This window comes from Schistocerca americana, chromosome 4 (assembly GCF_021461395.2).
Source record: "Schistocerca americana isolate TAMUIC-IGC-003095 chromosome 4, iqSchAmer2.1, whole genome shotgun sequence".
Taxonomy (NCBI): Eukaryota; Metazoa; Arthropoda; class Insecta; order Orthoptera; family Acrididae; genus Schistocerca; species Schistocerca americana.
The window spans coordinates 456120615-456137722 of NC_060122.1; the positions used below are offsets into that span (position 1 = coordinate 456120615).

A 17108-nucleotide genomic window follows, 5' to 3' on the forward strand; every position below is an offset into this window, starting at 1 on the left:
TATCTTCTCCTGTACAGTATGTGTCCCAGATTAACTCCTAATGACCACTAATGAGTGGCTGGTAGCATTCATTGGGGTGTCCAATGTAGGTTCTAGAGAATCATGGAAGGGACCTGTATCCTGATGTAGTCACTGGGCAGCCAGTTGGTTGTTGTTGATGCTGACTAGCAGGGGCATTGAAATCATCATCCCCTGTGGCATGTACCCCATTATATTTGATGAGGCTAGTTTTTACAGAGAGGAAATTCAGTTGATTTAGTTTATTATAACTGTACCAATTATAAAACCAGTGTTCACACACTATAAAGAAAATTATTAAAATGTGTCACACTCAGAAATATTGCTAAATATACTGAATTGAAACAAAATATTTTAGAGCATTTGTTTAGCCATTTCTGTTGTCATTGCTAACTGGAGTTCCAACCCTATGTTCTTCCTGCTGCCTCCCTCCCCTATACAGGGCCCATAGACCCATCACTGACATGCTACTCATGGTCTAGTGAACAGGTGGTGACGAGAAACTGTACTTTATATAGAGAGGACAGTATCGATGGGAGAGGATAGCACCTGAAGTATGTTTGCTATATCTTGCACGTATATATTGCAAACATTCCTAGCACATCCATTTGCAACCACTTTCAGTCACTTTCCAGCAGCTTACAAGTATCAACTAACTGAGCCAATGCCCAATAACAACATTCACAGTGGGGTTGCATTGTCGTTGTGCAGTGTTTGACAGAACAGTAAACATATAATATTAAATTAAGTACACTGATTCTCTTATAATGCCTGGACCTGGTACGATACAAGAATTATGAGCTCCCATTAAGAACTGAACTGATTAGCACTCAACAAAGTGATTTCTGTTATGCCATAGCTATATAAAACTGTTGTCTCTGTTTGAAATAAGCATATGCAGTGGGAGTGTATTTTTGTTTTGCCAGAATTGTAATGTGTAGAACTGAATTCTTTCTTAAAGTGATTATTTGTACAGTAGAAACTTTTAACAGTTCATCTTCCAGACAGTGAAGTGCAATTTTATCCACTAACTGTTGAGATGTAAAATACCATAATAGTGCAAATGAATGGATGTCATGTGTTGCATAAATTATAACAGCAACAGTAGTTATTTCTGTTTTTGATTCAACAAGTGAGAACATCCTTGTCATCTATTTCAAGTTTTATTTACAAATTTAGTTGTAATGCTGAAATTTGCACATGAACTAGTTGCTTTTTAGGATGCCAAGTAAATTTTATAAATTATGTGGAAACAGGCCATACTTGATGAGGAATTCCTTACAATCACAACTACCATTTTTTTTTAAATTTTGGAAGTGTGCATAATAATTCTCCATAGCATGCTCTCAGAGTTTGTCAACTGGAGTGTAAGATGTTTATTATATCACACACAGTTTTTAGCGCTTCAGAAATTATGGCATCTGTGTACTGTTCTGGAATATTTTGTGATCATGTTTGTGCTCTTACATTTATGGACTTAAATTTCTCTGTAACAGACAAGGTTTGTGGGGTTTGGCCAGTTTTGCAACAGTGTTTTCACTCTCTTTCAACCATATTGATTATTTGCAATACCTCTTGTTTTGATTGTACTTTGTTCTTGTAGCAGTTTTGTAATTCGTTGATTTATTTTCCCTCCCCTGGCAAATATATATTTGTGCATCTGTTAAATGCACTGTGCCTGCATCATAGAACTTGGTATCCCATTTAAGCTATGCTTCCTCTATTTTCATTAGGTCCAGTGCATATAGCCAGCTTCATATTGTAACAGTAATATACAGTGTTCTTCTAATAACAGTTATTACATTAACTAGCTTCCTGTCACATGATGCTCAAAGTGACAAGTGACAGTGTTTGATCAGACAGTTCATATGGTTATGAAATGTGCATTATGAGCTTTGTGCATTTCTATAAGTGTTCATCTTACATATAGAATTTGTGTAGCCATGTGAAAATTAAAATTAAATTTTTTGTGGATCATAATAAGTGTTAAAAATTACTTGTAGTAGTGATCTGTTCCCACAGTATTTGCAGATTGCTAATTCACATATTTTCTGTTTAATGTGAAAGGCATTTAATATTTTTATACTGTCAGGCTGTTCAATTTAATGTACTACTTTAACTGTAGAACAGTGCATGTTGTAAATCATGCTATATTTCTATGTATTTATGGGTCTCTCATGAGTGATCTTTGTTCATTGCTTCATCTGCAATGTAACTCTGTAGCTTACTTTTCTTCTTCATCTGTGTTATATTAACTGTGGTCACTCAAGAAATATGTGCACAGTTTTCCGAGAATATTCTCATCAGGCATGTTAAAGAATAAGACTTTGATGAAGTAGTTCAGTTTTCAAAAACAGTGTAATGCTCATAATTAGATTGTGTGACTCATAAAGGCTGTTTGTTCCAACTGATGATCAGTGCTTCAGTTTCCAGAACACGCATCAGTTCACTTTTTTCCATTTCCATGAGAATACAAAATTTTGTCATCAGCAATATTGGAGATGTATGAAGTTTGGTAGGCAAGCTATGAAAAAAGCTCTGAAGCATCTTTCCAAAATCTGGTACAGCATTAGCTTCTCAAAGAGTTTTTATTTTGTAATGGACACACTTATTTTCTAAATATCTTGTGTATTACTGTGGTGTAGTTGCAGTTCTTATTGCCCATCTCAGGCCCAATACTGAAAACTCGTACTTGAAGTTAAAAAACATATATTTCCTGATGGGACACTTTTGGGTGTAGATCACTGCATAATTCTGTAATCTCCTGTGGAAAGAACACTAAATGTTTTGTGGTAAAAAATATTACAACATAAAAAACACTGTATAGCTCCATAAATTCAGGATTTTTAGGTTATTTGTTGTGTTGGAGCCCATATTCTGTGAAATCAGTCTATCAGACAAGAAAATTAATATGATTATTTACGTAAACTGAAGAGCTTCATAATGAAAATCAGTCTTCTTACTTCAGAACAAGAGCCACTCTGAAAGTTTTAAGAAACCAAAGTAAAATTCTGCTTCTGAAAAGAAAAAAAAATCTTCACACATTGATTCCTTCCTTTGGAAAGGTTGTGTTGTAAGACTCTGTAGGCACATTTGTTTGGAGATTCACAACTCTGTCGACAGATGATGTATTTAGTTTTCAGCGTGCTACACAATTACATAGTGGCAGATTTAGGCAGTGAAGTGGATTAAGAGTTGCCTGGATTTGAATGTCGTGAAAAATACTTGTATAGTGACCACAATGTGAGAAGGCATTTGTCATGATCGACCACAATCTCAACCACATCTGCCATTGTAAATAACTTAGGAGTAAAGAAGACGACTCTTCAAGTAGTGAAGGTGTGGAGTTATCAACAGGTGCACAAAAAATAATGAAAATGTTGCTAGCTTTTAGATGAATCCATCAATGAGTGCACAGGCGTGCTGTCATCCAGCCACCAATACACCCCCCCCCCCCCCCCCCACCTCCCCTGCACGCACACATTTCTGTGTTTACTGGCTGAACACTGAACACACAGGTGGCTACGTGCCACACTGTGTGTGTGTGTGTGTGTGTGTGTGTGTGTGTGTGTGTGTGTGTGTGTCAGTCTTCGTAAAGCTAGCACAGTTTTCACCTTTTTTTGTGCCTATTGAAGACTTAATACCACCACTGTTTGCTGAATTGTTTCCTTTATGCATAAATAATTTACATTCTGCTATAAATTTTGTACTACATTTACACCTGCCATTGTCAGTTTATCTTCTGTCTCCTTGAAAACCTTAGACACTTTAGGCATAACAGTCTGTAGATACAATACTAGCTTTTAGTGTGGTGACTGGGGTGAGGTGTTCATTTTCAGTGAAGCAAATGATCAGTAATATTTGTTAACTACAATCCTTGGTTTCTGCATGTTCATTGGATGATCATCATGAGAGAAGCTCTGTATGTATGCCCCCCATTATTATTATAAATCAAATTCATGCAGTTGTGCTTCATCTTTCGATATAGTTTTGAATGTTGATTCTGTTATGGTAAAATTAAATGTGTCAAACATCAACTGATAAAACATCAAACTGTGGGGTTCTGTTTCTTGATGAAACCATGTGGTGTCCACTGACTGCAAATCTTCCTAACCTGAGTTGAAAACTTCCATGTAACATCTTAACAATGGCTGCTGCACTATTCCTTGCAAAAAAGACATTCTCCATGTGCTGTAGGTGCAGTGAGTGTTTCATTCAATCGCTCCCCAAATATGATATGTATTTGCTTAGGCAACACTGATTTACTGTCATCATAAAGAAAATTTCCATCATATCTGAAATCAACAGCCAACTATAGACACTTATTGTGGAGAGAGGAGAGTCTCCATATACCTGAATCAGTTCCTCAAGATACGTATTCTCATTCCTATTCTTTGAAATAGTAATTTTGTTTTACAAAGAAATGACCCTAATTCAGTCCATTGCTACCAACAACAACTGAATAATGTAAATGATCTTTTCACTGTTTCAACAGTTACATTGTTGAAACTTTCAACAAATGATTGATTGCTCCTGTTGCATGTCCTGTTTGCAATTATAATGGTAGATCAGAACAGTCATTCTTGAAACTTTCAGAGTGGTCTTCATTTCTGATTGATGAGGTTTCTGTTTGAAGAATTTAATTCCACACATTTGGTGCTTTATTTTACACAATTCACAGATAAACAGTGACCACTTAAATAGTAGCTACCTTAACAGTTTTGATAAGTGTTTTGGAACATAAAAATAAGTTGTGAAGTTTTGCTAATGAAAGAGTACTTGCTTAATTTTAACTAGTATTCAATTACATAATTGCATTATAAAAACTCATTTACATTCCTTATTTTTAGCTGACTATACAGCCCATATTTTTAAACTAAATAGTGGTATTTTATTCTTCCATCTGAGGAGTTTTTGTTTATGTTATTCCTGATTGTTAAGGTGTCTTAACAAGGCGAAATTTTTCCCACCGGAGTATCCGGTACTTTGTACACGGAAGCCCACAGCAGTTTATGCAATGATATGCTGCAACCACTCAGACATGTGCAACAAGGATGAGGTCCCACGTTTGGCAGGTAAGGTGACTCCCCCGCACTCTCCCACATGGACGACATGATAGTCATCAGTGCCCCAGCTTGCTGTCTAACATCTTGTGCTCCAGTTCGCCATGTGACGTTGTGTGGTGTACACTAACAAGTAGCAGACTACCTGTTTGGATATCGTAGATTTATGTTAATAACCAAATGAGTAGTGTGTTTGTAGCAGCTTTGTGTGTTTACATTGTACTTGCCGCTAACTTGATACAGTTTTTGCCTCTGAGTGACTGGTTTCATGACAATGTGAACAGTTCTTCATGTGATACACTTACACAGAGTGATAGAATGAAATATTGATAGAATGAAATATATTGGTGTTTAGTTTGCTGCTGTTCATAGATCTTTGAGAAATGTGGTATTAAATTATATATAATTATTTTACAACCTGTGAATTGTGCAGCTACACAGAGCTCTGTATATTTGGCATGAACATTTACAAATGTCAGATTAATTCTACATTCATTTGATTGTATTCTGATGCAGTTGCATTGCTTTTATTCTTCTAGTTTTAAACAGGCACCTAATAGTTGAGTTATTTTGTAAATGAGTGTATATGAATAGACTTCAGTATTTGTCAGTGGACTTCAGTACATGTTGAAAAATAAGTGATATAGTTATGAAACTAAATTGTCATATTTATCATGCTAATTACTGAGAAATATGTCTGCTTAAAATTATTGGATTTATTAAAATTATTAGGTACATACTTGGTGTCATCAATTTTGTCATTTAGTCATCAAATGTGGTTATATTCTGCTTTATGCAGAGGATAGGCAGAGCAAATATTCATGATCCCAAAAAGAAAAATGAGAAGAAAGTGGTGTTTCTTATATGCTGTACAAGAGACTATAAATTCTTAATCTAGTTGATGGTCCTTTATGCTTGGCAAATACTCTCAGGAAAGCTAATGTAACAAGGAAATGCTAGCGTAGTAATATTATAGTGTACTTATGATGCCATTGTTGTCCTTACTTAATTGTAGCATAATGGGCAGTTATTTGTCAAAATATTTACCAACTCATGTGACAGTGATGATTTTGATGATGAGGTGATGATTATGATGTACATTTTACAACTTGGTTAAGGTCCTTTAGTAGTCATGGGTGCTTTGTAAATTGATTGATTTTCAAAGGATTAGGGGGAAGTATTTGGATGTTACTGTCTTAACTGTAGAAAGGAGGAGATGTGTTTGAATATGACAAAGAAATTTTTTATGTCCTCTCATTATGTAAATTGACATATTGCTTATTTAAACCATTGTACCAAGGTGAATGTTATTATTTTTTCAATTCTATAAAGATCTATAGAGTAATGGGCTGATGGAACACCCATAATAAACTATTAAAATAATTGTGCCTTCATAGAGTCACATGTATGTTGTGTTATGACTTTGTGATGATACAATAAATCGATAAATAATTTTTCTGCAGTACTTGAAGTTTTGCTTTCTATTTGGCAAAAAAATCCAGAATTACTCCTTTTTTGTTTTCCTGAAGAATTATGTCATGATTGGATACAGAACCATTTTACTTTGATGTTACTGACAGCGACAGATAATAGGTTGGAACAGGAAGCAAAAGATAAATACTGATGTTGACTCTCCTGATTATAATGCATTCTTTGATCATTGTAACTGAAGACTGAGATTTTTTGTATGTTCTATCAAGAAAAATCTAGGGGAACAAACAACTGTACAAAAGGGGTGTATGAAACAATAGTTTTAGATAAGTAAAACGGAGAATGCTAATAGATTATACACAAAAATAAGGATAAATATCTCATAGCACCCTTTATCTGCTTTACGATTCCCATAATATTGTCGAATCAGTCAGAGAATATTAAGGCATTTCGTAATTGTACATTCTAAAGTATTTTGTCTTGCAGTTTAGTTTACTCTTTTACATTTCATATACAGTGTCAAAACTGATTAACTTAAAATAAAAAATTAAAACAATCATAGTTTTATTTGTAGTGAAGCAGAGTGAGGAAGTGACACATTGTACCACGGCAAGTGAAAGATATTATTTTACAATTTATGAATTGGCACATATAGACCAAAGGATGCATTTTTGAAACAAAATGCCAGGGAGAGGCAAGTTTATGTAAAAAAATTACAGTTTGCATGTGTCACACCCATGGAGCATTAATAAATTACTCCTGTTGTCAATCGTGACATATGTTGTTAACTAGAAATTCCTTTATTACTCAATGGTTTGCTAGCTCAAACGTGGGTATACAAAAAGAAGCAGTGCTATGCTACATGAGTATTGTTTAGTTATGCCTGAGGATTTGTTGATTAAATTGTAATCCAGTTGTTGCCATGTAGATGTTCATAGTTATCCAAGATCACTTCAGTGGACAATACAGTTTTGAAATCTAAGCCTGCCAACCAGAATGAATTAATGTGTCTGTCACTAACACAGTAGTACTAATGTATGTTCATTTTTGTTATTGTGTAAATAGCTTTCTTACAATGATGTCAGCAGGGTTGTATCATTTGTTCAGCTTTTATTGCAAATATGGATGAAATTTATGTGGTTGCATACAAAGGTTCATCCCCAAATCTGAACTAAAAATGTGAAAGAAGATGACTTAGCTGTGTCTTCATCTGCAGTGTTACCCAATGTCGATGGCCTTATGAGGCTATTAATTACTGCCTCTTTTTTTCTCTAGGGAACACTATATAAACTTTAAAATGAGTGTCTTTGAAATCAAATGAATGTGCTATAATGCTAAGAAGCTTGCACAGGATAGAGTAGCATGGAGAGCTGCATCAAACCAGTCTCTGGACTGAAGCCCACAACAACAACAACAATAACAACATAATGCATGGCATTTTCGTCTAGGTTGGCAGTGACCTAGCTGATGGCTGGAATGAGCATTGTCCTTAAATCTATATCTGCCTGGAGCACTACATTCACATCATCATATAATTTGCCTTGTCAGTCAACCATGTCATCAGAAAATTTGGCGTGTGTTTTTACAGAAACTTGACTACTTCCTCACAGCCCTGTTCCATTCCTTAGCTCACTTCATCATTAGACTGCTGATAAGGATCTTCCTTATAAATTAATTTTGAAGTGGTGAGCTATGAGAAATGGTAGTGTATGGGACCAGAAGTAGCTGCTCTAGATATTGGTGGGATTTGAAATTTGTCTTGTGATCTAAATTTAAATTTTGTGTTAATTCCCATTAGTTGCTCAAATACAAGTGGAAATTTTTCCTTAAGGAGAAGATGACTTAACAATTTAATCTATTTGTAGCATCACAGGTATACAAAAAAGAAAGAAATTGTGGCTGCCATATCATGGCTTACTCCAGATGAGCAAATTATCTTTAAGTGTGATGGAACTAAATTGTTTTACACAACACCATGTTTGTCTGCAGTGAGCAGCTAGTTTTTCACTGCCATTTTACTGCAGTTGTGACAGAATTACTAATTTTTTCTTCATTAATTAAAAATATGTACCAGACCAAGGTAAAAATCCAGGAGTTTAATCTTATGGGCAACAATCATCTGTCCGAGTTCATGCTGACTAAAAATGAACGTTTCGGTTTGAGGCCTGTTAGGAACACTGTTTCAGTCTATCAAGAAAGTTAATACTTGTTGAGTACAAGTTTCAGTCCAGAAATTAAATTTCTCAATCTATTTCTTCCATTTAGATTAATATTAATTAAGTTGCAGATTGGTTTTGGTATTTAATCATATGTTATTTCATTCCATCATTAACGTAAAGCTGTGAAGGGTGAAGACTTACAAGTTTTGATAATGTAAAGTAGTCATAACATAAGCCATAGTCAGGAATGTGTGTTCAAAGTTTTTTGTAAAAAATTATCCACTGCTGGTGTTATTGAGTGTTATATTGCTGTTCCATTCAGCACCTGATATTTTGCTTGATATGGGATTATCCTATAGCAAGGCCTCGAATATGGCTTCTTTATGACCAAACTGGGTTTACGGATATAACTGACATCTTCTGTTGTTTCTCCCGTGGTACCAAAGCATTACAGATGTCCTCTAAACAGGTGGGTTGTATTATCCAGAAATGAAGTTCACTATGGAAATTGAGTTAGGAGAGACAGAGCTGATGTGTCATATGGTCTAAAGGAAGGCGACCCATACCATTCTACACTTAAATGCGTGTAACTTCCACCATTCAGCACAGAACAAACTCGTTTTCAGTACTTCAGGAAACATGGTTATGGTTATCTTAGTGAGACAAAATCTATGGGCTGAGCTAAAATACTTTGAAAGACTCTTCAGAAAAAAGTATTAAGTCCTATGAAATCATATCTGCTTCGCATACTAAATGCATATTGAAACCATAGAAAAACAAAGACAAGAAATTAATTGCATCTGTTGTTCCTTGGAGCAGCCTCCAGAAAGATTGAGTGGTTATTGGGAGGGCATTGGGATAAATCAGTCTTTAGCTCACCTCCATAAATCAAGGGTAAATTACAATGAGTCAAAGATGACCAATGCCTAACAGTCCTTAGGGCAGGCTGTTCCAACTCACGCACCTGCTGCAGAGCAGGAGGGTGGGCACGGCCACAGGGCAAGCAGGGGTGTACAAACGGCTGACACATGATTGGCCTTGTAGCTCAGATGGCCAGGAGTGGACAAGCAGGTCACACTTGTGCAGACTGCATGCGGTCGGGCTGTCTGACAGGTTGCCTACACCACCTGCTCCTACTCACGGTTGAACTGAAGGGTGCTCACAGGCTCTCCCATGCCCATTATGGCAGCATTGGAACAGTGTGTGTTAGGGTTTTCAGTATTTGGCAGAATTACTTTAGAAGAAAGATTGCATTATTAATAAACACTTGGGAGAGAACATACTGACAGTATAAAAAGTAAGTTTGAGAAATCTGCCATTGTAGAACATAGTCATGCCTACTGATGAAATATTATTTGGCAGCACTAGAATTTGTGGGCACACACGTCACATTAATAGAATGCAGCCATCAGGTGGAGTAGAGATGGAGAAAACGACACAAACGGCACAATAATGCTGTTAGAAACCTAATTCCCATATCACTGTTGTAACTGGTAACTGAAGAGGTGAATGAACTTATTGCAGTTATGGTGATTGACTTTAATTCAACCTTCTTGTGGAAACCTTGGGACTGGTAGCTGGAAAACTTTTGGTAATGGTTATAAAAGCCTAAATCAATATAGGGGTGTGTCTGGGATAAAAACTTGGAGTTTGCTTTCCTGACATTGAGGACAGTATTAATGGTTCTTCAAAGCTTGAATTTTAAATCTGATTTGACATAAATTATGAAACAAGAACTTTAATTTAAAGGTTGCTGTCACAAAAGTCTTTGTAATCACATACAGGTTTTATTTACCAGATTATACATCAATATGATACATGAAATTAAAATATCTCTTTAATAACAAAGAGGAAATAAATAAATTTATAGATGACTGTGACTGATTTGTGAGGAATGAATGTTGTGTGTTATAGGTTTAGGTATTCCTCAGGTGAAGTGTGCAGAATTCCAGATGCTATCTTCATCGGATTTCCAGTCTCACCTGGAACGAAAACGCTGTGCTGTGTTGAACATGCAAATCAAGTTTTATAGTCAAGTTACAGCCTACTGTTACACATTGGATTTACAGGCAGACTTAGGAAGTCAATGCTTTGCAATTGTAATAGCATGCAAGATTATAAATATAGTAAAATTCATTGCACCCATCTCTTATCAGGCAAAGAGGAACTAAAAGGTGGTAAATAAATAAAACATATTCAATGGTTCACTTATTATTCAGAATACATGCAAGTAAATATTAATTTTGTTTCACCTGGATAAATTGTTCAAAAATTATAACATTATTCCTAAGCTACAGACAGCAAATCTAAGTAAAGGTGAAGAAGTGATGGCAATTGAAAAATAACTGTTTTTGGAGAGGTTTTATGAAAATGTTTGTGATGTTTATAGATGTAACACCATTATACCATGATAAAAAATCTCTGCAAGAAAGAATAGAAATGATTTCTAATTTTTTTGGAGTGATAAAACAGGGATGTAAGGATCTATTAGGTTTGCAAATAATAAAATGAAAATTATTTGCAATTCCATTGCAATCTTGGGATAATTAGATCAGTTATTGTAATTATGTTTCATTCAGTTAACACAGTACTTGAGGCTTAGTATTCAAGGCTCTGAAATTCTGTATGGGAAAAGTGAAATACAAACTCCCATTCATTCAGCTTGACTTATCTTCCTTATAGTTTCCTAAAGTCACATAAGACCAATGCTCTAGTAGTGGCATGGCTGTTTTCACCACTGTCATTGTATAAATGAAATTTTGCTTCATAAAAGCTTCAGCATTTATGGGGCATTAAAGTCTGACGTACACTCCTTGTAATTACTTTACATGTTGAAGGATAAGTAACTGGTGGTCAAGTGAATTTATGTGAAATGTTTTATGAATTATGTTAAAATGAAGTATCAGATTTGAAACATAGATGCTATACACATTTGGCTTCTATCCATGGCATTCAGCTTACAGAATATCTGAACAAAATGGAAAAAGTATCTGTAGTACAACAGTATCATTGTATTTACATTTTTTATCAGTCAGTTTAGTTTCTTGTAAAGTATAACCACTCCTTTAAATGTTAATTATACTGCTGCCCTATTTAATAATATATGTGTTTTAAACTGGTCAGTGTATATAAATGCAGATTAAATATTAAATGAACATGATTATCTTCTTTGCACACTTTGCCATAACTGAAAGAGAAAAAACCAGCCCCTATGAAGTGGTACCTTTTTAATGTAGGGCTTTGACGTCTTGTATACAATCTTGATACTAATCATGAATAGAGAATTATTTTGGTATCTGAGCTGTACAGTCACACAGTGATGTGTCATACTTGAATGTATGTATAGGAAAAGAGACTTCTCATCATCTTCTGAAATGAAGAAAATAAACTTATTTGCAGAGAGAGTTCAACATTTTGTTTTTTACTAGCTGTAAAATATGCTCCTGAATTATTACAGAAGAAGTAGAACAAGTTGGAGGTAATTCATGTAATGCTACATTTCCCATTTTTGTTAATAGTATCATTAGTTCCATTTTTTTGTGTCAGTGCATCATTGAAAACAATGGAAACGGAAAGAAATTCTTAACTGATTGTGTGAATGCATAATTACACAATTTCAATGCATGAAAAAATGTGTGACTGTTATAAGTCTTTCCTTAAAGCACACAGGTTGTGTTACTCTTTAAATGCTATTCTTTAAATTATTAGAGTACTTTAACAACAAAGACTAGTACCAAAACATTGGGAAACCCCTATTATATCCCAACCAACAAGGGTGTATGAAAACCCTGTATTAACAAAAGGTGCAAAATAGTTCCTGGCAGCATTAGTATTATAGTTGGCTACGCTTGACAATTTTTCTTTAAGTGCAACTATCACCATGTCCTGTGATGTTAAACTTGCAACTTAAAACAATGTTTTTCCTGTTGTTAGGGGTACAGGGCTCTGTAAAGAGACATTCTGAGAGTATGAAACAGTATAAGCAACTTGTAAATTCAGTAAAGTGACAGATGAATGGAAACAAAATGAGAGAAAAAAGAAATTCATCAATATAGTGTTCAGTATGAATATTTTTGAGCTCTTATGTTCAGAATTTCAGATGGTAGTACCATAAATATGGTATGGAAAGTTCTGAGAGGCCAATAATTTAGAAGTCAAACTAACAAACCATCAAGTAGTAGAGGCATTCAGCTATTGACGTGCACATAAACAAGACTGAAACATTTGCCAGCTTTCGGACAAATCTTTTTTGAGCTAGACCGGGCATGTGTGTTTCCTGCCTTCCCCCCCACCACTCCCCCCCTCCCAAAGACCTGTATAGCTATATTGTGCTGACTAGATACTCAACGCCATGACTGCAGTTCTGCAGGTAGACTGGGGTGAGGGGTTGTGTTGAGAAAAGTGGCCGCAGAAGGGAAAAAAGACAGGTAATAGGAGGGAAGGTTGAGGAATGGTGGATTATAGCTTGGGGAGAGGCCCCTTGGACACAAGATAGGAATGCAGAAGTGAGATGCAGAAGGTGCACAGGATAGGAATCCAGCACACCAGCACCATCATAGTGATGTAGATGACGATGATAAGGAGTAGTAGATTGGGAAGAGTTGACAGAACAGAGGAAGTGGAGACTGTGAGAAAGAGTGTGTGGGTGCAGGTTGAGTGAAGTTTGAGTCCTGGCACAGGGTGAAGGTGAGTGGTGTAGTGAGTTAATGGAGATTGCGGTCAAAAGTATTATGGGAAAGAACGTGTGGCATGGGTTGTGAAGCGGCCATTGAAATGGAGTGCTATATGCTCAGCAGTGTGTCCTGCTACTGGATCAAGTTTGCTTTTGGCCACAGTTTGGTAGTGGCCATTCATTCAGGTGGACAGTTAGTTGGTGGTCACATCCACATAAAATACTATGCAGATATTCTGCAGCAGGTTTGGTATATGACATGACTTCTATGTCACACCTGCCCTAAATCTCTTCCTATATGTGTCATCTCCCTGTGGAAGACCCAAGCACAAGACCTGTCTGATTCACCCACTGAGGTCGTGTCACAAGCATATCCTGCCCAATGAGAGGCAGGACCACCTGTGAAAGCAGTCATGTCATATACCAACTCTGCTGCAATTTCTGCACAGTATTTTATGTGGGCATGACCACCAACCAACTGTACATCCTAATGAATGGCCACTGCAAAATTGTGGCCAAGAGAAGAATTGACCACCCAGTTGTGGAACGAGGTGCTGAGCACAACATCCTCTGTTTCAGTGGCTGCTTCACAACGTGGGCTGTCTGGGTCTTCTCCTCCCCTCCCTCTCCCCCTCTCCCTCCGCTTTCCCCTCCTCCTAGCATCAGGTTTTCTGAACTATGTAGACAGGAGGTATCCTTCGAATGCATCCTTTATCCTCTTAATCCTCACTCTCCTTCACTCTACATTGGGGCCCAAACATTACTCATTTGCACCTGAGCCATCAGGTACTCTTGGTCAATCATTCTTCCCACTGGCCGCTTTCTTTGTCCCCTTGCCCTCTATATTCAACCAATCCCTTACCTCGGTCTGCCTGCAGAAGTACTATCCCAGCTTTGTATGTTCAGTTAGCACAATGTGGCTTTTCAGAGGTGTGTGTGTGTGTGTGTGTGTGTGTGTGTGTGTGTGTGTGTGTGTACATCACTCAACTCAACTCCTCTACAATTCATTTACTTGTTACCTTAATTTCATGCATTTTGTCATATTTCAATTTTACCAAATCACAAGTTTTTTGACCTATCCTCCCACTAGCTGTGTGTAGTCCAAAGCCTGAAATTTTAATGATGTATGAATCTTTACTGATTATCATATGAATTAGAAGTTTATGAACTGTGCATTTATTTTGTTTCCTGTGTAGTTTTTAAAATAAAGTTGTTTTATTTCCTTGGTATTTATAATTAACAGTCTGCTGATTCCTCCGTGTGTGTAATTCTAATATTGAATTTGCAGTATTGTGTTTTAAAGAATTGAGTTTTTCTGAACTGGCTATTCCCCGTAAACCTTGGCTGACTACACTTTGATAAATGCATGATTTTTTTTGATATACAACTAATCTGTGTTGTCTTTTGTGTGTTGTATCTATGACAGGTGCCTGGATAGTAATTTTCCTCCTGAAAATCCCATCGCTTGTCATTACTCCAACAAACTTAATGACACTTTTGTCGTAGAATGTTGTAAGCAATCTGATATGTGTAACAGAGATTTGAAACCAACTCTCAATAACAACAAAGAAACAGGTAGGTATAAACAGGTCTTTGGTGTGTAGTGTGCCACTACACTGGATTTTACTGTATTGCAAAACTTGTTGTGCCTCTTGTATGTTACTGCCTGTATTTTGACTTCAATACATGTAATAAATAATTCAGCAAACATTGCACTTTCCAGTGTTTCTAAAGAATGGAATCATGAAATGGCCAAAAGTTGTTGCATATTTGTTTAGTCATGCACAACCAATTCTGCTTAAACTACCAAGTTATGGTTTAACACCACATCAGGTTAAAGGAAGATTCCTTGTTATCAAATATATAATTGTTTTCAGTTGCAGCACCTGTCAGATGTACATGCATCTATTATCTTATACATTTTTCATCAGTCACCAGGTACAAAAATTTACAGTACATTTACAGCATTCATCTTACAATCTCTAGACAGTTTACTAAACCCTGCAGTGATATGTCGATTTTTGCACTTGGTGACTGATGAAAATTATATAAAGTAACAGGTGCATATGTATGTGGTACATGTTGCAGCTGAAGACTGTTATGTATTTGATGGCAGGGAACCTTGCTTTAACCTGATTTGGTGTTAATCAACAACTTAACCAAAATCAGTTGTGTGCGTATAAATATACATTGGAGCAGCTTCTGGCAGCTACATGATGTCATTCTTTAAATATGTTGAAGCTGTGCAGCACTTTTTACAGAAAACTGTTCTAATGTTTGCTTCAAATTAGTGAAATGTAAATAATTTTGGGCATGAACTATTTCATAACTTCAACAAATCTTTGCCAACCCTCTATTTTTTTATTAGAAAAATATAGCATATATCATCTTAGTTATTGTTGTTGCCTTTCTTAAATAATCCTTCACAGAAGACCAGTAATGATATAGAAAGGATTTGGAAATGTGAACTTATTGTCATAATTTCTGTGTTATGTAGTGCAGTTTCAAGATTTCAAATGTCTTACTATGTAATGACTTGATTTTGTGACTTTCGTTCTTCATACACACTGCATTCATGTCTTCCTGCTGTCATCAAACCTCCCCTGTTAAACGTAGATGCAGAATTTTATTCAAATTGAAAGTCACAAATGAATATTGGTGACACTTGAAACAAATAACGAGCACCTACTTTCCAAGCAGCAAGACAGGAGGCACTTCTGCTGCGCTGACAGCCATATAAATAAAAAGACAAGTCGAAACTTTTACTTTCAGAGTTTCTAAAAAATCTTCAAAAAAAAAAAAAAAAAAAAAAAAAAAGGCAGAAAGATGGGAGGTAGTAAAAAGAAAGGAAAAGATGCAAAGATTTTGAAGAGAAAGAAAAACGTTCCAAAAAGTGGACTGGTGGGTGTTAGAATAGATACAGATGTGATCAAAAGTTAGCCACAAAAATTGAAACCCTGAAAATTAGCAGAAATTGTGGATAGATGTATCTGAAAGTCGAGTATATGTTGGAAAAGCAATTTTCAGTGCTAGGATTATGGAGGAGTGGTATTGAAAGGAGTGAAATAAATTATGTAACAAGTACTTACATGGATCAATATGAAGTAGTACAGAGTGTTGCTCACCACATACAGGAAGCATTGTATGGCAGACAGACATAGTTAAAAGAGCATTAAAAAGCTATTGGACAGAGTCCTCCTTCAGATGTGGAAGAACACACACACACACACACACACACACACACACACACACATACACACACACACACATATGCCGGCCGGTGTGGCCGTGCGGTTCTAGGCACTTCAGTCTGGGACCGCGTGACCGCTATGGTCACAGTTTCGAATTGTGCCTTGAGCATGGACGTGTGTGATGTCCTTAGGTTAGTTAGGTTTACATAGTCCTAAGTTCTAGGGGACTGATGACCACAGAGGTTAAGTCCCATAGTGCTCAGAGCCATTTGAACCATGTTTGAACACACACACACACACACACACACACACACACACACGCACACACGTAAACACATACAGAACTATTGTTACATTCCATCCTGGATTTTCCATTGTTTGATTCCAACACACATGTATGTTCAAACTTCCAACACACATGTACGTTCAAACACACACAGCTCACAAACACATCACCCTGTTGTCTGTGGGCACTAAAGCCTGACTGCAAGGGGCAGTGATCTTGATTGGGGTGGGTATCGGTGATACAGAACAGGCATGAGACAAGGAGGGTGAGGGATAGCGGGGTAGAGTG

General features: G+C 36.4%; 1 protein-coding gene across 5 annotated transcripts in view; it reads left to right on the forward strand.

Moving 5' to 3' along the window:
- LOC124613994 (TGF-beta receptor type-1) overlaps positions 1 to 17108 on the forward strand; it is a 177616-nt gene that overhangs the window by 60054 nt on the left and 100454 nt on the right. For 3 of the 5 annotated variants that reach the window (XM_047142792.1, XM_047142789.1, XM_047142788.1), the window contains one exon: positions 14770 to 14918. In XM_047142792.1, coding sequence (XP_046998748.1) covers positions 14770 to 14918 — 149 coding nt within the window. Of the gene's footprint in view, positions 1 to 4959; positions 5094 to 14769; positions 14919 to 17108 lie in introns of all 5 variants that reach the window. The other 2 variants (XM_047142790.1, XM_047142791.1) reach the window with 1 other exon arrangement.